The 20,381-nt window shown below is 39.8% G+C and overlaps 1 protein-coding gene across 3 annotated transcripts in view; it reads right to left on the bottom strand.

Moving 5' to 3' along the window:
• The window catches only part of PI4KA (phosphatidylinositol 4-kinase alpha), a 92,195-nt gene extending 71,973 nt beyond the window's left edge, over positions 1 to 20,222 (bottom strand). The window contains exons 1-12 of one of the 3 annotated variants that reach the window (XM_065568378.1): positions 19,982 to 20,222; positions 14,763 to 14,879; positions 13,445 to 13,538; positions 9,644 to 9,732; positions 9,040 to 9,112; positions 8,378 to 8,637; positions 7,538 to 7,604; positions 5,193 to 5,341; positions 4,438 to 4,503; positions 2,527 to 2,623; positions 1,722 to 1,913; positions 196 to 296 (exon numbers count right to left, since the gene is read on the bottom strand). In XM_065568378.1, coding sequence (XP_065424450.1) covers positions 196 to 296; positions 1,722 to 1,913; positions 2,527 to 2,623; positions 4,438 to 4,503; positions 5,193 to 5,341; positions 7,538 to 7,604; positions 8,378 to 8,637; positions 9,040 to 9,112; positions 9,644 to 9,732; positions 13,445 to 13,538; positions 14,763 to 14,879; positions 19,982 to 20,140 — 1,464 coding nt within the window. In that variant the 5' untranslated portion in view covers positions 20,141 to 20,222. Of the gene's footprint in view, positions 1 to 195; positions 297 to 1,721; positions 1,914 to 2,526; positions 2,624 to 4,437; positions 4,504 to 5,192; positions 5,342 to 7,537; positions 7,605 to 8,377; positions 8,638 to 9,039; positions 9,113 to 9,643; positions 9,733 to 13,444; positions 13,539 to 14,762; positions 14,880 to 19,805; positions 19,845 to 19,981 lie in introns of those variants that run through there. The other 2 variants (XM_024105693.3, XM_065568379.1) reach the window with 2 other exon arrangements.
• Between the last annotated feature and the right edge of the window lie 159 nt (positions 20,223 to 20,381).

The following is a 20,381-nucleotide window of genomic DNA, read 5'->3' as shown; positions in this document are numbered from 1 at the left end:
AAAATCTGAGCTAAGTAGATTCTGGGAAGCACCACCTCACTGTGTTTTCGAGCCCCTAACATGCAGAGGACACTGGCAAGTAGTAATATAACCAGAAGATGAGAAAACTGTTAAATTAATCTGTAAACCCCTAAGCAATTTTACTAAATGATTGCTGAAATCAAAATACTCCTTTTCAATCCTTTAAAGACAGACCTGCAAGCAGCAGATCAGCAGCGGCAAGTGAGCAATGATGACTTTGCTGGAGGTCTTGGACTGCAGCTTTTCCGACAGCTTGATGCACAGGTTTTCTGCACCTTTGTTCCAAAAGAAGGAAATCAATAATAGATCTGAAGAATGTATGTGAATTTATTAGCCTAGCTAGTACCATGTGCTTACTGAAGACCATAAAACAGGTAGGGAATTTGCTGGATCCACCTACTCCAGAGTGCAGAGACTCCGAATAATTTCAAGTATCAGAGGGGTAGCCGTGTTAGTCTGGATCTGTAAAAGGCAACAGAGGGTCCTGTGGCACCTATAAAACTAACAGATGTATTGGAGCATAAGCTTTCGTGGGTGAATGCCCACTTCGCCACGAAAGCTTATGCTCCAATACATCTGTTAGTCTTAAAGGTGCCACAGGACCCTCTGCTTTTTACGAATAATTTCAGTTTTACAGAATGTTATCCATGGTGTTTTGATTTGGCTTGAATGGTTTAGGAGTCTTTAAAACTTTGTTGGTAACATTTTGGTAAAAAGTTTGGGAATCTTATTAATATCTGCAATAAACAGTTCTTTCAAATATTCTGAACTGAGATAGTTACAGGTCTCAAAGACAGCTTGGGTTTGTTTGTTTTTTAATTGGATAGCCATCTACAGGTATTTAAACAAATGTTTAATAGATCAGTGGGTAGAAGTTTAAATTTAAAGAAAGGAGGAAAATGTAGGTAAATATCAGGAAAAGCTTCCCGACAATGATATCTACGAAAAAGTGGAAGCATCTTGTTGAGACATTCGTCATCTGGATGAACTAATGAGCCTTTTCCACATGATTTCTATCAGTAATTTTGCAAGATTTTTAGAAGATCTTGCATGTCCATGCCTATATTTCTGATACTGTAAAGTTATCTTTAACGGCAATATATGCAGTATGTATGAGATTTAATGCAAATATCACTTTTAGGGGGATCTTTCCACTCTAGTCAGAGTATCCCACATAACACAAACATAGTATGACCCTAAGTCAGGAAAACATCCCTATTCAGAAAAGCACGCGATTAGGTGCTTTACTGAATCAGGTCTATATTAAAAAGATATTCAGAATGATTTATAGCAACCCCCGTTAACAGATTCTGCATTATGGAGATGTCAAAGCCTCTCTGTAGGCAAGGATGAATTTAGATTTGCACTTCATGGTGCAATAACATAGTGCATTCTCCCCAAACTTACACAACTTATTCTCTGAATTCAGAAAGTTCTCAGAAAATCCTTCAAGTCAGTTAACCAGCTTATGAGTTACAAGCATTTTAAAATGACCCTTGCATTTTTCTGGCAAGGTTGACTTTCTTTGGCTTTCTCTAGCAAAAAAATTCCTGAAGTTTATCATTAAATGTATTTTATGGCAAGCATCATGTAATAGAAATGATGCTTCATCAACTACTGACAATGGAGAATGAGTTGTACAAAACACTTCTGGCAAGACAAAAAGACATTCTGACGAGACAGAAGCATGTATTTTTCACCTTGCTCATCTTTCACAGCCCACACCATGAGATCCACACAGGCTGCATTAGCCTGGCAACGCAATTTCAGAGGGCTCAGTTCATTGTGTAGCCGATCTACATCATGCAGGATTTTCTGAAGCTCTGACTGGCTGCTGTTGAATTGTTCCAGCACAAAATCATGGATTTCCTTAACAAATGAGTTTGGAAGATCTGCAGGAATAAGAGGGAAAATGTATTCTAGCAGAAAGAAAGTAACTGTGCCCCAGATAGCATATACATGAGATCAATCCATTTTTATATTAAATATAAAACATTATTCATAAAAGATTTCTTTCCAAATGAGAAGTAAAATAATTTCATAGCAAAGACCACTGGGAAATTAACAAGTTGGATGCTGATTGTCCCTCCCCCTGGCAGATGACAACAGATTAAATAATTACATTTTATAGGGCAACTTTTATACCAAAGTGCTTCACAAACTGTATAGCATACATTCAGCACCCATGAAACACTGCGCCCTCCCCAACCACTTGGAGCACAGCATTCAATGCACACAGTGCTTTATATTCTTCCCCATCATATTAATAATAATAATATATGGAGATATACTAATCTCATAGAACTGGAAGGGACCTTGAAAGGTCATTGAGTCCAGCCCCTGCCTTCACTAGCAGGACCAAGTACTGATTTTGCCCCAGATCTCTAAGTGGCCCCCTCAAGGATTGAACTCACAATCCTGGGTTTAGCAAGCCAATGCTCAAACCACTGAGCTATCCCTCCCCCCATTACTTAGTAGAAAGTTATATTACTATAAGTACCGTACCTTTCATGTAGTATAATGTGTCTCTTAACATTTTAAACTGGGCAAGGTAAAGCGGGTCACTGAATGTTTTATAATAGAGATCTGCATTAGGACTTATCTGTAAAAGTAAAAAACAGCTGTAAGTTTCAAAAGGAAACGAAACAACATTTTCCTATGCAATAGAAAACTGAAGAACAAATAAAACCCCTTATTCAGATCAGGTAACTGTCATTTACTAGATTAGAGATGTAATTGTGATAACTGTTACTGTTTACATTATAATCACACACCACACGGAAAGGGTTTGGGTTTTTTTTGTCTTCACAGTTAATCAAGATGCCAACTATACCTGTTCAATGCATTAAATAGTACTTAGCTATCCCATCTATTTAAACACCACATACTGTAACAAAATTCTCTGTCTAATGAGAGAATCCAAAATCATTTTTAATTGGAAAAGCAGGAACAGAGACGACAGTTGTTTCCATCAAAACCTACGTTTTGCACTAGCAAGAAAGGCTGTAGACAAGAGCATAGTTCTTTCCCACAGATGAAAATATATGAGTTTGCTATAGCTCTGAACATACACTCAGCTCAGAACAACTCTATGTCTAACATTTCTGAGATCACTAGAGGTGATGTTGTGCAATTGTAAACAGTGTGAGCAATCATTTAGCCCCAGAAAGACTCATATTCCATGCAAAATATGTTCATTGAAAGTAGTCATTCACTGGGTCAGAAGCAGCTAAACTTGGAGGACATCTTGAAAATACAACAGTATCAAGAACTTCCAAGCCAAAAACAGTGAAAAGCAAACGAAGGTCAACACATTTTTGTTTTGTTCGGGAAGTGAGAATGAATGGGAATTAAATTAAAGGCCTTTACCAAAGTTATACCTTTAAAAAAAATTATCTTTTGGTTTACTCTATTTAGGAAGTATTAACAGGCTTACTCATCCTTGCCATGTAAATATCGGAAACAAAGCAATAATTACCAATGGTGAGGTTTTTTTAAAGAGACGTTATAAAGTATTATAATCATCAGCTCTCTCTATTTAACAGGGTATTACCATATTACAGAATGAGCATGATCGCAACAACTATGACACGTAATTTCTAGTGATTTTATTAAACTTGAGTAAAATATCTGATTATGTATATTTAACATCTACCAAATGTCGTTAATAAAAAAAAAATGGACAGGTGTGCGGGATTTTTTTTATTTTTTTTTTTCAGATGAACATACATTTCTGGGTATTTAATAAATGGTACCCAAATATCTAGTCTGTTTTGCTGGGTACATAATTGTTGCATTAATTATTCCATTACTACCATCTCCGTATTTGTTAACCATTCTACAGGTGGACTACTTTTCTTTTTCCAATGAGAAGCTATGAGTAGGCTAGTAGCTACTAGCAGATGGGAGAATAATAATTTGTTTTCTTTTGTGTGACCACTTCCACTGGGAAGCCCCAGGAGGATTACCAAGGGATCATTTGGTAATATATATCCAACAATTTGTGATATGTGGTTACAAAATGCATCTCAATACTCTCTAATGATTGGACAAGTCCACCACATATACATAAAATCTCTTTCCAAAGAATTTTAATAACTAGTTTCAAATTCTCCATGCTGAAGTGCTTAGGATGCCAATGCTGCAGGGGAATGTGTGTTTAAAAACAAATATTTCCATAGATTTCTCATAAGTTAATGGAAATATTTCTACTGGTCTTAGGCTTTGAAAAAACTAAATTCTTACGACTCTAAAGCATAAACCAACATTACTTGAGTGTCCCTTATCACGTCCCTTATTTTTATTCATTTTATTTTTAGTCATCTCTTACCTTTGATTTCACAATAGTTAGGACTTTAAAAACCATGTGGGATTCTTTTTAAACATTTCAAATGGTAAAATTAAACTAAGACATACCTCTGCAACTTCATCTACAACTGCATCTAAGCTTTTGAGAACAGAATCCCCAACAATCTGTTTCACCTACACAGAAAATAGAAGTTTGGTTTTATCATTGGCATTATCTTGGTTGATAGTTTGTTTTACAGTCACAATTTAGGCTGGTCAAAGAAAGCATTCAATCATTTGAATATTAAACATCAGACTAAATTAAGGCAGCAAAAAGTTATATAGTAATTCCTATTATCACCCTTTGTATTACCATGGTGCACAAAGGCCCTGAACAATTACACAGGATGTGCCTATAAGAGCCACCAGGGTCTGCCATCAGATGCAGTCCAATAAACCATCCCCACTAGAAAATGGCACTGTTCTCAAGTTACATCAGATTAATTTGCCTGTCAGGTGTAAACAAGATGGCTTTGCCAATGCAAACATTTCAATACTAACTTTATTACTTTAAATTACTAACATTTCATGAGCAATATTAATCAACAATATTAATCAGTAAGGCCTGATGTTAATAATAGCATAGAAAAAATTACCTTAACATATAAATAGAAGGATAACACAGCATGGACACAACCTATATATGTGTGTGTGTGTTCATACACACACACACACACACACACCTTACATTGCCTAATTACACAAGGCACCTCCTCTTGTACACCTGAAAGCTGCTCACTCTGCAGCTTACACAAAATACCCTCAACTGCGGTGTCTAAAATGAGCACATAAAACCCAGACCTTAAAATCAGCTCATACTGTACCATGAGCAGCAGCTGCCGGAGCATTTCCAGTGGAATATCAAATTCCTTGTTACTAATACCATTAAAGAGAGGAGAAACTGAGAAGCTAGAGCTGATTGTAGAGAAGTAATAATCAGGGTCCAATGCACTCCCATCAGGTAGGTAGGACCCTGCAGACAAGAACAGACGAGAACACAATAACATTAGGTTATTCAAAATGTTTATTGTGTTCTTTGTTAAATGTGAAGGAAGACTCTGGGGCAAACTATGAAAAAAAAAAAAGATATTTTGATCTTAAATTTCAATACGGTAATGGTCTATCCCTGATAAACCATGAAGGGCTTAATCCAGTTCCCACAGAAGATGAATCAATCTATAACAACTATAATAATGGATATCCATCTATAATCTAATGTAAACTAGAACTACAGATTCAGCCATTTGATACATACAAGCTTAGAGACGAAATACCGTTAAAAATATTTGCATTCATTTTGTAATCAGCATTTGGTAGGACTTTTGCTCAACTTCTGCAGTATGTTTACTTCAAAAAACCCTCTGTGCACATGATTTTGGATGGAAATGTAGAAATACTGGCTAACAAATTAATGAGAAAATCTTGCAAAACTACTTAAGTTTAAAGTCATACTATACCTTCCATCTTAAATAGAAATCAAGATACTGTTACAATTTGAAGGTACAAGAGAAATCAATATATAATTTTAATACTAGAGTACACTGGTCATCAAGAAGCCACATATGAACTTTTGGCACTCCATTCCCTTTCTGGCATCACCATCTTGCTTTTTGTAACTCCTCAGCTGCGTGAGTTAATACAGTGTTTTTCTTGTGATTAACAGACTTTCAAAATGTATTATTTACTGAAGAACTAAAAAAATATATATATTTTGTCCAACTCCTGTGTCTTGGATAGAATAAAAACAACAAAGGCCATCAATTCTCTTGCATCAGAAAGTAAGACTATTACAAACGCGGGTCAGGAAAAACAAACAAGTGTGTAATTGTCCAGGTGCATTATGGGGGATAATGCAAGGTTTATCTGCCTTTTAAGCGTTTGATAGAAGCTAGTTCTGAAAGCAAAATCCTGAAGTAGAGGGACTATTAGTCTGTTCCAGTACTATAGTTCCTATGGTTCAAAAAGAGAGCCCCTAAGAAATTCCACATACATATAGCCCAATCCACAGTATGCCCCATTCATCTACGTTTTTCATTAACAGCATAAGAGAAGAATTCTCTAACTCCCCCTTTCCTTCTTTTTTTTAATCCAAACATGAATACCTGAGCTGAAGAGGTGTAGGTGGGTATGACGGGTTGTACAGACTGACCTAAGACAGGAAGGAATTAAATGAATGCCCTGTCACCAGGTAATTAGGCGAGCCTTACTCTGAAATCCCTGTTCAAACTATTGATCCTGAAGGGAGAGTCCTCCAGAAATAATTAATAGGAAGGACAGATAGGAAATAAAAGGGAGAAGACAAACTTAAGCCAGAGTTGCCCAGAAGAGGGAGAGCACTATTCAGTCAAAGGCTGGGAACAGCCCAAGCAATAAGGCCCCCAAAAGGGCTAAACAAAGCCAAAAAATAACGAAAGACCCAATAAGTACAGAGCTCACTCTCCTCCCACTTCATCAAGAGTATCAGTTTATTTTTTCAGCTCTGCAAGTGGCCCACTGAAAGGTGACAGGCTCATCTCATTCACAGCTGGAATTCTACCACTTGATTTTAGTATTGTATCCATAGCAATGAGTACATACATAGTCAGTATAGTCTTTCAAGATCTCCCTTTTGTGAGTTTTAACTTTGACTTTTCCATGACAGTTCACAATTTTGGCACGCCAAAGTAAGAGTTCCTATAACCTACACATACCAAATTTATTTCTAGTAAGGTGCGTTACTTTGGGCTTATACAACTTGCCATCAAACAGGATTCAAGATTCCAATCCTCAGTCTGCCATTTTAGCTGTACAGTGACGTACAATATAAAACATTTGTTATGTAAAGTTATTCTGCCTAATCTTCTAAACTATGTTTTGCCCCAGTGTGATTAAGCTCTCTAGGACTAGGCATAGACTGCTTAGCAGTCAGAAAATGTCTCTCTTGGAAGCTAGACAAAAAAACATTGTTGTTGGAAACCACTATTGCTGGAAATAAAGATTATCCAATAACTTGTTAATGCAAAACGTATCAGAACTCTACCACATACATGCCAAATAATTACTACCAGCAACCCTGAAGGCAAAGAGAATGCACGGAGGTTTGGGTTCCCTAGCCTTCCTATTGGTAAAGAGTGACAAAAAACACACTGCTCTTTGGCAAAATAGTAAAGACTGGAAGCTGAAGCTTTACCTTCAAAGTAATGAATGGCAGATCCTCCAGGGGAGCTGGGAGGGGGAATTCCACGTTCAGGACTGACCTGAAACACAAGATAATAGTTGCATTTTATCATTAAAGGCCAGTGAAGCCTTGAGAAATCTAAGATGATATGGACTCAAATATATTTTCTCTTTTAAAAATGCATATTATCATTAATATATCCAGAAAGGTGCTGATGAGCCCACAACGCCTACTGAAGTCAATGGGAGTTTTGAGTGTTTAGTAACTCTCAGGATCGGGCTTGAGTCAGGCCACAACTTCAAACACAAAGAGGCACTGATGAAGAAGGGAGTGAGTGTCCTGGTTAACGGAATGCAGTAGTCATCAGGATTCCTGGGGTATATGCCCAACTCTGCTAATACCTCATTCTGTGATTCTGGGCAGGTCATCTGAAGTCTGATTTTCCAAAGGGGGTGCACGCTTACAGCTCCTCCTGAAGCCAAAGGGCATTGTTGGTGGTCATCACCTCTGAAAACTCAAACTGTTAACTTCTTGGTCTAACTTTCCCATCTGCTAAACAGGTATGCATTATTATACCTGCTACACAGGGATAGTGCAAGGCTTAATTATTGCAAATCCTTGGAGATCTTTTAAGTAAAAACTATTAATATGGTGGTAGCTAGCTTAACTGTCATCAATTATTCTGTGGTTCAGGGAGAGCTGAACAACTGAAAAAGAGAGAAAGCTTTGAATCTGTTCAAGTACAGCACTGAATGACTGTCAGTGGACATAATTTTGAGCATCTCTTAATTCCACCAAAGAACAGAAAAGGACTTAAGCGCTGTCTTCATTTTTAAAGGTGGCCACACAAACCTGTGAGATGCTGGACACACTGCTGGTCTTTCTCTTTAAGGTTCCTTCTTGACAGACAGTGAGAAGAGAGCTGGGAAGAATTGATCTAAAATCATTAAAAGAACGTCTGCGAATTCCTTCAAGTTCTTCCGGGACTCTCAGGGAATGTGGAAGAGCTTTAGGGAAAAGCTTTGAGAGGAGAGACTCTTCTGAATTGCTGTAGCGACCAAATGCTCGTGAAATTCCAATCAGGCACGGGACTGCATATTTGCACAAGTATTCTAGAAAACAAAATTAAGTCATGTATCTTTCTTACTACAGTATACTACTAGCAGCTTATGACTTCCTCTTGCCAGCTTTGCTACAAGCTCACTAAAAGCATTGCAGCACAATATACATCACAAAGCCAGACTTGCATTATTAGAGGAAGAACGGCAAATTTACATCATATAAGTAAATATGTATTTTCAGCTTAGCTCAAAATTTACCAATCAGCATTCAAACAAAAGACAGAATGCACTCACCAATTATGGACATTCTGTTATCAATTACAGCCCAAATGATTAATGCTAGTTATATAATACACCTTTTAAAAAGCATGGTGGTGAAGGTTAGAGAGCAAGTGAAGTTCAGATGATGCTAAAATAAAGATGCAACACCAATTTAAAGAACTGTTCCAATACCTTTCTCCTGGTTTTGTGGGGACTGGCACATTCCCAGCAGGAACTGCATCACTTGCAGAATTGCCTCTAAAACCTACAACAACCAAGGAAGACGTACAAAAACATTCTTAGGTGAACACTTTAAAGCTAGCACATGCCAGATCATTACATTAAGTCAAATGAAACTTGCAAACATTAATTTTGAACATCACATATTTTAAATTGAATGGGTTTTTGATACTGTATGAAAGAAAGATATGTTTCTCTCTAACTCATTTAACTAAAGAAGCCTCCTTAGCAAAGTAATAGCCTAAATAAACTCATAAGCATTAGCATTTTGAGAAAGCAATATCTCCAACTCCGGTATAAACACAATAATTCTGAGTCACTTGGCTTTGTTATGGGCAATGTTTTGGGCTTAAACCTCAAAAGACATGTGTGAGTAACTTTTGAGCACCACAGGACTATTCACAGAAGTAAAGTTATTCAACTGCAGTGTTTATGTGATCGCGTCCTTTGTGAAGAAAAGTAGCCATGGTATTCTTTATTTTAAACCCTTTTTGAGATAGTTATTTAAGCAACAGACGTCTAAGAGTGCACATTGAAAAATTTCAGTGAACTCTACCTGTTCTCTAAGAGTGGCATCCCTATAGGCAACATCTGACAACAAAGTCACCAAGCAGAAGCTGAAGTTTTCTGCAACTGGAAGCATGCCTACAGAAGCGGGGAGGGAAAGGGTGGAGAGAGGAGAGACAACATTACAATAGGACTTGGATCAGCCATTTGAAAATAAGAAGTAATATTTTATTATTGTCACAAGAAGTCATAAGGCATCCTTTCAATAATGCCCCATGGCACAGCTAAATCAACCAAGTCAGTGTATGAGTAACTCACATATACATGAAGATTTAAATCATACCCTTTAGCCAGTAATTAGTGAAAACCAAGAGAAATATGTTGCTGTAGAGGGAATAATAAATATTCCTTGTTTCATATATAAGCCATGTCAGAAGACAAAGATTAAAATAAAGTAGTCATTTGGCATTAACATTCAGACAATGAACAAATTCCAGTGTTGAAAGAAAGCGAGAAAGAAAGGCATACTGATTCCAAGTCTGAGAACTAATGAAAGATGCAATAAAGGAAAAGGAGTAAGCGCAACAGAAGCAGAAAGATTTGCTAATATGGAATAGTCATTATTGCAACAACCTATAAAGCTAGCATATCTGTTTCAGAAAAGCCAGTGTCTTCCCAACATGCAGGAGAAACCCTATTGTTTAATAATCATAAGGGCTGCAGGATCAGGCCACAGGACAGGACTGACATAGGCTGCAAGGCAGGATATGCTGATGAGTAACAACTTCACTACCACATTATATCCTGACAGGTTATCCACTGGTGACAATAATGGACTGGAGTGCAGACAAGACAATAGCATCATTGTCCAAGAGAGCTGGCTGTATTTTAAAGAATCCTTATTGAGGTTGCAGAAACAAACCATCCTGGTGTGTAGACAGAATAGTAAATATGGCAGGCGACCACCTTGGCTTAAAAGTGAAATCCTTGCTGCTCTTAAACACAAAAAAGCAGCTTACAGGAAGTGGAAGCTTGGACACATGACCAGGGAGGAGTATAAAAATATTGCTCAGGCATGCAGGAGTGAAATCAGGAAGGCCAAATCACAATTGGAGTTGCAGCCAGCTAGGGATGTTAAGAGTAACAAGAAGGGTTTCTACAGGTACATTAGCAACAAGAAGGTGGTCAGGGAAAGTGTGGGCCCCATACTGAATGAGGGAGGCAACCTAGTGACAGAAGGTGTGGAAAAAGCTAATGTACTCAATGCTTTTTTTGCCTCTGTCTTCACGAACTAGGTCAGCTCCCAGGACTACTGCACTCGGCAGCACAGTATGGGGAGGAGGTGACCAACCCTCTGTGGAGAAAGAAGTGGTTCAGGACTATTTAGAAAAGCTGGACAAGCACAAGTCCATGGGGTTGGATGCACTGCATCCGAGGGTGCTAAAGGAGTTGGTGGATGTGATTGCAGAGCCATTGGCCATTATCTCTGAAAACTCGTGGCGATCAGGGGAGGTCCCAGATGACCAGAAAAAGGCTAATGTAGTGCCCATCTTTAAAAAAGGGAAGGAGGAGGATCCGGGGAACTACAGGCCAGTCAACCTCACCTCAGTCCCTTGAAAAAATCAAGGAATCACTTTTGAAGCACTTTGAGGAGAGGAAAGTGATCAGGAACAGTCAGCATGGATTCACCAAGGGCAAGTCATGCCTGTCTAACTGCCTTCTATGATGAGATATCTGGCTCTGTGGATGAGGGGAAAGCAGTGGATGTGTTATTCCTGGACTTTAGCAAAGCTTTTGATACGGTCTCCCACAGTATTCTTGCCAGCAAGTTAAAGAAGTATGGGCTGGATGAATGGACTATAAAGTGGATAGAAAGCTGGCTAGATCGTCGGGCTCAACGGATAGTGATCAATGGCTCCATGTCTAGTTGGCAGCCGGTATTAAGCGGAGTGCCCCAAGGGTCGGTCCTGGGGCCGGTTTTGTTCAATACCTTCATTAATGATCTGGAAGATGGCGTGGATTGTACCCTCAGCAAGTTTACAGATGACACTAAACTGGGAGGAGTGGTAGATACACTGAGGGTAGGGATAGGATACAGAGGGACCTAGACAAATTAGAGGATTGGGCCAAAAGAAATCTGATGAGGTTCAACAAGGACAAGTGCAGAGTCCTGCACTTAGGACGGAAGAATCCCATGCACTGCTACAGACTAGGGACAAAGTGGCTGGGCAGAGGTTCTGCAGAAAAGGACCTAGGGGTTACAGTGGACGAGAAGCTCGCTATGAGTCAACAGCGTCCCCTTGTTGCCAAGAAGGCTACCAGCATTTTGGGCTGTATAAATAGGAGCATTGCCAGCAGTTCGAGGGACGTGATCATTCCCCTCTATTCAGCATTGGTGAGGCCTCATCTGGAGTACTGTGTCCAGTTTTGGGCCCCACACTACAAGAAGGATATGGAAAAATTGGAAAGGGTCCAGCGGAGTGCAACAAAAATGATTAGGGGTCTGGAGCACATGACTCATGAGAAGAGGCTGCAGAAGAGAAGAATGAGGGGGGATTTGACAGCTGCTTTCAACTACCCGAAAGGGGGTTCCAAAGAGGATGGACCTAAACTGTTCTCAGTGGTACCGGATGACAGAACAAGAAGTAATGGTCTCAAATTGCAGAGGGGGAGGTTTAGATTAGATATTAGGAAAAACTTTTTCACTAGGAGGGTGGTGAAGCACTGGAATGGGTTACCTAGGGAGGTGGTGAAATTTCCTTCCTTAGAGGTTTTTAAGGCCCAGCTTGACAAAGCCCTGGCTGGGATGATTTAGTTGGGGATTGGTCCTGCTTTGAGCAAGGGGTTGGACTAGAGGACCTCCTGAGGTCCCTTCCAACCCTGATATTCTATGATTCTATGATCACTTGAATCTCTTGGACAAAAAAAAAAAGCTAACAGTGTTTGAGTAAATGGTGCCTTTCAGGTGGCAAAGATTTTAATAAAGCACCCCTACCAATCCTTGCTGAAACTAAGTTGAATCTGAAAAGAACCTGAGTAACTCATTCTAAGAGGTTTTAAGCAGAGAAGGCTGGACATTCTCAGTAGGAGAGGAAAGTACAAAAACCAGTTGATGTCAGAAAGTTGCAAACTATGAAGTTCAGAGTTGTTCCCTGGTAGGAAAGTGAGATTTGAGAGGAGAGAGAAATGCCCTAAGAAAAACATATCAGACAGGTGGGCTTAGTCTTTCCTAAAGAAGGGAAAAATAGGAGTTTCCAGTTTCTATAGCCTTGCTGTGAAAAGGGAAAATCCTAAATATGTCGCGCATAATTTAATAAAAATAAATAAATAAACGAACAACAGCAGCATGCACTCTAATTAGGAGCTTTTTGGGATTTCAAAATACTTTTACAAACATTAGCAAACTAAACCTTACATACCCCTACATGGTAGAGAAGTATTCTCTCTACCATTTTAACGATAGGTAAATTAAGACTCCAAGAAGTTAAGTGTTTTACCCAAGTTTGAACAACAAACCAGCGGCAAAGCTGGGAATAGCACCCAAGAATCTTGACTATCACTCTCCACTCTAGTCATTATACTATCTCCTAACAACTTAACCCTGAAGATGTGACTGACTGGTATCGAATTATTTGGAAAGCAGCTAAGCTGACATCAGGAAAGGTGTGAGCTATTCAACTTCCTTTCTGGCCTCTCAAGAAGAATCAATTTTACTGCTGTATCTTTCCAACACAGGCAGTTATGTCAACAGCTAAAAGCACAAGGGAGCTGATCACTTCCCTTAGAACTAAGTTCTGGACTGAGTACAATTTCCCAAGCACATACTCTGAAGAGTAAAACTTAAAACAACCTCTGCCTTTTCGTGCAGTGCTTTCTTCTATCCATTGCACTTTGGGAAGACCCCTCAAAAGCCGGAGAAGATAAGGAACCACACTGTCTTTGTGCTGAAAGAGAAAACATTTGTTTGAAATGGAGGATAAAAATTGAGTAACAGTTTCAATACACATTAGTCATGCAGAGGAAGGGTAAAGTGACTATATATATAGAACTCAAGTCATCTAATGATTATTTACAGGCTACCTAAATATCGCATAACAGACTTAATACAGATAAGGTAAATCATGTAACTAGTCCAATGCTATAGATAAAATTGTTCCATCCTGCCAATTGCTAAATGAGACAGGACACTGTTGGTCTATCATGCAATTTGGGGCTGATTATATGTCTTGATCTTTTGTCTCTAGTATGTTGACTTGAGTCTAACAAGAAGCAGAAAATCATTTTGCTATATTGCTAAAACAGTGGAAACTCCCAAATTCTAATGCCAGCCCTTCCTCTGTTGCATTCCATAGCCTTGGGCAAATCACTTAACCTCTCAGTACATGCACTCAGTTTCCTAATGTATAAATTGGGGACAGTACTAACTTCCCTCACAGGAGTGGATTAACACTTGTTCAATGCTTTGAATACATAAAGCATCATATAAATGCCAAGTTCCATTACAAGTGATGTGGTTTGCCCAGTTCTTAGTAATGAACACATCACAAAATTAAAAAACAAAAAAACAGCAAAGCTGTTAATAATATCGCAATAATATCGATCAACCAAGGGGGAGGCTAAAACAGAAGTGGCTTATGGCCTGATCCAAAACCGACTGAAGTCAATGAAAAGATTCACATTGAGTTTAATGGATTTTGGATCAGGCACTTAAGGCATCACATCTCTCTCCTTCTAGAGATGACACCACCTTTGGGCAGACTGAAGCATTCACATCAGCTCACAGAAACATCATGGCTGCCTGTCCCAGAGAGGCCAGACGTTTAAGATGAATGTTAGTGAACAACATGAACAGCCTTATATGTATAGGTTTTCATCCTAATCCCTCCCATGCATAAAAAGGAAATTATGGGCCTGATTTTCAGGTGTAGGTATATGTTCAAACATAATGTGTGTGAAAATTTAAGCAAGCAATTGCACATTACATTTTTGTGCAAACCGTTCTAAATATCGAGTCTAGATAGAGGCTACGTTCACTTCCATACTTTGCCATGTCTTATTTCAAGCAAGGAACTGCCATAGCTACATTTCATTCACCAACCAACCCCATTTAGAGATTTATTCGAAAGTATTTCAGCTAAAGAAAGTCAAAATGAGGGAGAAAGTTGTACCTGAAGGTCAGACTCAATGAGAAAAATTCCCAAAGCAATCACAGCATCTCTGCGGCGCTCATCTAGCTGGAAAATCCCATGGAAATCCACCGGGCACATACATAGCAGCTTCTGTACCTGCAGAAAGGAAAAAAAAAAAAAAAAAAAAAGGAATGTTAGAACACTGCATTGAGGAACACATAACGCACACATTAAAACTCTGACTGCCAATACCCACAAGTGACCCTATGGCTAGGTCTACACCAGGGATCGGCAACCTTTGGCACGCAGCTCTCCAGGGTAAGCACCCTGGCGGGCCGGGCCGGTTTACCTGCCGCATAGGCTGTTTCGGACGATCCCGGCTCCCACTGGCCGCAGTTCGCCGCTCCAGGCCAATGGAAGTGGCGGCCAGCACATCCCTCCTCCTGCGCTGCTTCCCACAGCCCCCACTGGCGCGCCAAGGGCCAAAGGTTGCCGATCCCTGGTCTACACTATGAACTAGCTCACATACACATACTCGCCCTCGTTCAATGAGAAAGCAGAGCGGCGGTAGTATGGGCAGCAACAGCAGAGGCATGGCTGAGCTGTGCAAAGTACAAACCCACCTGAAACTGCCTCCATTGCCACTGAAGCTACACTACTATTTATATTTCGGCTAGCTCTCATTGAACTACTTTGAGTGTGTGCACACAAGCACAGGAATGACACCCCTTGTTTGTAATGTAGATATAGCCTAAGAAAACCAAATTAAAAGCCTTGGCTTTTCATTCTTAGAAATCAGAGATGGAAGAGACCTAAAAGGTCATTGTGCAATTCCCCTGCCAAAACAGGGTTCTTCCATACAGTACATTCTCTAGTTTTTTAAAGATACCAGGCAATGGGGCTTCCACAATTTCCTCTGGGTAGCCCCCAGTGCCATCACTAATGTTTTTCAGGGCAGAACACTGAGTTTACTGCATCAAGTCAATTCAAAGAGTCAATTCCACACCAAATGTCCTTTATTATTCAGCCTTTTAATGAAAATAACCAGGTTCCAGTGGAAGTGAAGAATGATGTTTAAAGAAAGGAAAGAATGGATGCCAACTGTCCACTTTTATACTTAGGGTCATTTAACAATTTTCTTCTACAATTGTATAGTCTTTAGATCTCCAAGAAGTCATTCTGGAAATCTTGAAACTTTGCATAAATATCATATAGTATATGACAGGGCCCAATCCTGCATTCCTTGTGCACTGAAAACTCCCTTCCACTGAATTCACTGGGTTTCTGGATGCGCAAGAAATTCACAATGGGGCTATATACCATTATATTTGCTCATCTCCCTTGAATACGGAAACCTTTTCTTAACCATGGATGGAAGTAGATGTTGTCATTGCCACAGCGATGCTTTCTTCATACACAGTATTGCTAAAGCAAACAGTATTGCCTAGCTGGGTGGGACAGATTGTTCAAATCCTTGTAACCACGTAACAGAATAAGTTGCCAGAGCTAAGTATTATTCTACCATTACCTTACCTACTACTGTAGTATCTGCTTTCATATTTACTGAATACACAAGCACAGAATATATCAAATCTCACAGATGTCTGCTTTACATACCGAAAGCGGACATTATTTAAAAGGAGAAACCTGTAAAGACAAGTCATCAAAATGCCCTGACTTTCAAAGGTGTTGAGTACCCACAGATCCTACTGATGTTGAAAAGGGGTGCTCAGTACCTTTGTCTGTCAGGTCACTTCTTACTTAAGTGCCTAACTTTAGGCAGTCAGGTTGAAAAAATGTTAACCAAGTATTTTAATATCCGAAAAGGAGTATTTTCTACTGTAAGACCAGAAAGGAAAACAGTTATTTTTATTATGAACTATTATATAAGAGTACTCAATATGTCTTACTGGATAAGTGTCATTTCATTTGCAATTCAGATTTTCAAATCACTGTATTTCATGGTTCTCTCATCCAAACTTCTCTAACACTGAACAGTTTTAAAAAAGGTTTCCAAACAATATGCATTAATTTATAGTACAGAAGCATAAAAGCAATGTCCCCCCCAGCATCTTGTGTTGTTCAACATATTGATAAAAAAGCTGGAAAAAGGGGTGAACAGTGAGGTGGCAAATTTGCGGACGATATAAAATTACTCAAGATCGCAGTCCACTTTGGATTTAGGTAAGACTTACAAAGGGATCTCACAAAACTGGTTGACTGGGTGACAAAAATAGCAAATGAAATTCAGTGTTGATAAGTGCAAAGAAATGCACACTGGAAAACACAATCCCAACTATACATATAAAATGATGGGGTCTAAATTAGCTGTTATCAATCCAGAAATATCTTGGAGTCATCATTGATAGTTCACTGGTAACATCTGCTCAATGTGCAGTGGCCACCAAAAAAGCTTTCTCCACACCATTCAGGTGTGATGGTTAAGGTTGAGCATTGCTTACTGTTAAAATATTTTATCATACCACACAAATGACATTGTTTTGACTGATGTAAAACAACACCATGGGTGGTTATGTGAAATAAAAAAACAGTTTATTTTAATGCTCTTTGTTTACTTTTTGCATTTCCCACAATTTAAGGACAGCAGAAAATAAATCAGTTTCACTCTCCCTCCTTCCCCCTCCCCCAGATTTTACTTTCAGGTTCTTTAGTAGTTATAGTTCTGTTCTTAAGCACTTTGGGAAAATATTTATTTTGATGAAATTTATTTTGGGTCAAAATTGAAGGTGACATTGTCTGGTAAGCACCATCAGTGTAAAGAAAACTGCGGAGGCTTGGAATTTACTCCACTGGGCTTGCAGTCTAAGAGCCTGTCCCTGCCAACAGTTAATACCAGGCATACTGCTTAATATTCTGAGTAGATTACTTAAATGAGAAGTAAGCATTCACATTAGTAAACTCTGTGCCTGGTAGTCTCAGTGTGTTTGGTCTTCTGCACAGAACTATATTGTATGCTGGGGCTCCGATTTATCTTAAGACTTCATAGTCATTGATAGGGCCATAGTTTCTGAATGTGCATGTCAGAAGTGGATGGTTGTATAGAAAGTGGGCATAAATGTAAATTTTTGTTATATTAACAAAGTGCCTGCATTTTAAATAGTTTTTTTTTTTAAATTAGACATTGTATCTTATGACTGCCACCTGGGACTTGTTGTTCATTGTAACAAAATAAGAACGGCCATACTGGGGCAGGCTAATTAATGGTCCATCTACCCCAGTATCCTGTCTTCCGACAGTGGCCAATGACAGATTTCTTCAGAGGGAATGAACAGAACATGGCAATTCTCCAGTGATCCATCCTCTGTCATCCAGTCCCAGTTTCTGGCAGTCAGAGGTTTAGGGAAACTCAAAGCATGAGGTTGCATCCCTGACCATCTTGTCTAATAGCCATTAATGAACCTATCCTGCACAAACTGATCTAATTCTGGGAACCTTAACCATCACAGTACTGCCATTGATACTAAAAACACATCCCTATCTCCTAACTACATTATTCATAGCATACTGACAGTTAATCTTCTGCATCACATAAAATTGTTCAAATAGTAAAAAAATAAATGTAGTTACTTTCCTTTATTTTTAATAATCTCGGGTAGTTAACAACACAACAAATTTATTTACCGATAAATAATCTGACAGCATCCCTTAAAATCAAATAATAACCCTAACCCAGGTTCCCATAAAATACTCTAAATACGGGTGAATCTGTAATGAGAGGACTTTATTTTTAGTTGACTACCGCATCAGAGATAGACGTCTTGGTGGTCCATCAAACAAAATTAATTCTAAAAATGTACAAGAATTGGCTAGGGACAAGTCAGATACTGTTGTTTACATTAATGCAGAATTTTCATTTCGGAAAACTCAACTACCCATTCATTTATGGTTTAGTTCGAACAATTTTATATGCAATAATAATCTAGTAAATTATAACTTATCATTTTATCATTGTTATGTACTACAAAACAAAAAGAGCTCCTACAAGCCAACTGTTCTTTGTGAGCATTAAACACCTACGTAAAGGACCTATTCCAGGCCTAACGTTCACATATTTAGGCTTTGCTCTCGTAGGCTTGCTTTCACTAGATGTTTTTAAACTGATTGCCAATTAACTCAAGGTAAGAAGCATAACAAAGACATACTCATAGGTCTAAAGTCCTAGACCAAACTGATGCTCCGCAGGTACCATGTCCTACTCAGCACCCTTGGGAGACTTCCTATGCCTAGTCTAACTATGCTAAAAAAACCCTGTTACAACAGCACACTTGCCATCAACCTAACCTTATACATTCCTAGCTCCACTACATACCAATACCAGGCATTAAAGAATGTTGCTTTAACTTGACATGACACAGGAAAAAAAAAAACTTGATTTCTTATACATACCATAAAAACAGATCTAATTATTGTTATGCTAATTCAGTGGTTCTCAAACTTTTGTACTGGTGATCCCTTTCACATAGCAAGCCTCTGAGTGTGACCCCCCGTTATAAATTAAAAACACTTGTTTATAAATTTAACACCATTATAAATGTTGGAAGCAAAGCGTGGTTTGGACTGGAGGCTGACAGCTTGTGACCCCCCATGTAAGAACCTCATGACCACCTAAGGGGTCCCAACCCCCAGTTTGAGAACCCCTGTGCTAATTCCTCTTAAAAAAACTAGGTTCCTTAGGTATCTGGGGCAAACTCTCTCTCAGCAGGTTGTTAGGACAAGTGCTCTGCAAAAACAAAACCACCGGGATATTTTGAAAACCTTCCTGAACATTCATCAACGTTCATAACCTGAAACCAATTACTGTCAAGCTCTTCTTAGCTTGGCTTCCCTACAGGTGAGCCACACAAACATCATGCATAGATCCAGCATCCACATAGAAACATATAAACTCTGACACACCGCCTTCACCACACACTGACTCCATCCCCAGGCATAACACCCAGCTCGTCACAGGAGAGACACACACGCTACCTCACATGACACGTCCCCCCACCCTCCCAACATGTATGACGCACGGAGCACCCCCAGGCATGAAACCCTGTTCCCTCCATGTATGATACCTACCACAGAGCGCGCACCGCCCTCCATGCAGGACACGTCCCCCCCCCCGGGACACACGCTACCTCATATACATGACGTACAACTCACATACGGGACACGCCCTGACGCCCCACATACATGACACCTGCCGCCCCAAGAGGGGTGGGAGGAGCAATGGGAGGACCCCCACCCCCTGTTACCTTCTCCAGGGGAGCGGGTCTCTGCACGGCCAGCGAGCGGGACAGCGACAGCACCGTGTTGAAGTAAAAGCCCCGTGAGGAGCCGGAACCGGAGCCAGATCCGGAGCCGCTTCCCCTCCACGCAAACCCCGCAGCAGCCGCCACCGCCAGGGCCGACATATTGCGGGCCAGCCGCAGGGCGCAGCGCACCCTACGCTGTTATCCTCTCCCTAGCCCCCTCACCATCCTCTCGCGAGCATCCCACACTCCCCGCGGGAGCTCCGGGCTCCAATCAGATAACACATATGGCGGCGCCTACGTTGACTTCACTGCCGCACTCGAAACCCATCCACTCACGGGCAATGGATTATCCCAACTCTCAAACCACACCCCCCACTCCAGTACTAGCAATGGATTAGCC

The sequence above is a fragment of the Chrysemys picta genome, chromosome 15 (genome assembly GCF_011386835.1).
Source record: "Chrysemys picta bellii isolate R12L10 chromosome 15, ASM1138683v2, whole genome shotgun sequence".
Lineage (NCBI taxonomy): Eukaryota > Metazoa > Chordata > Testudines > Emydidae > Chrysemys > Chrysemys picta.
This window is presented reverse-complemented; position numbering and strand designations above follow the sequence as displayed.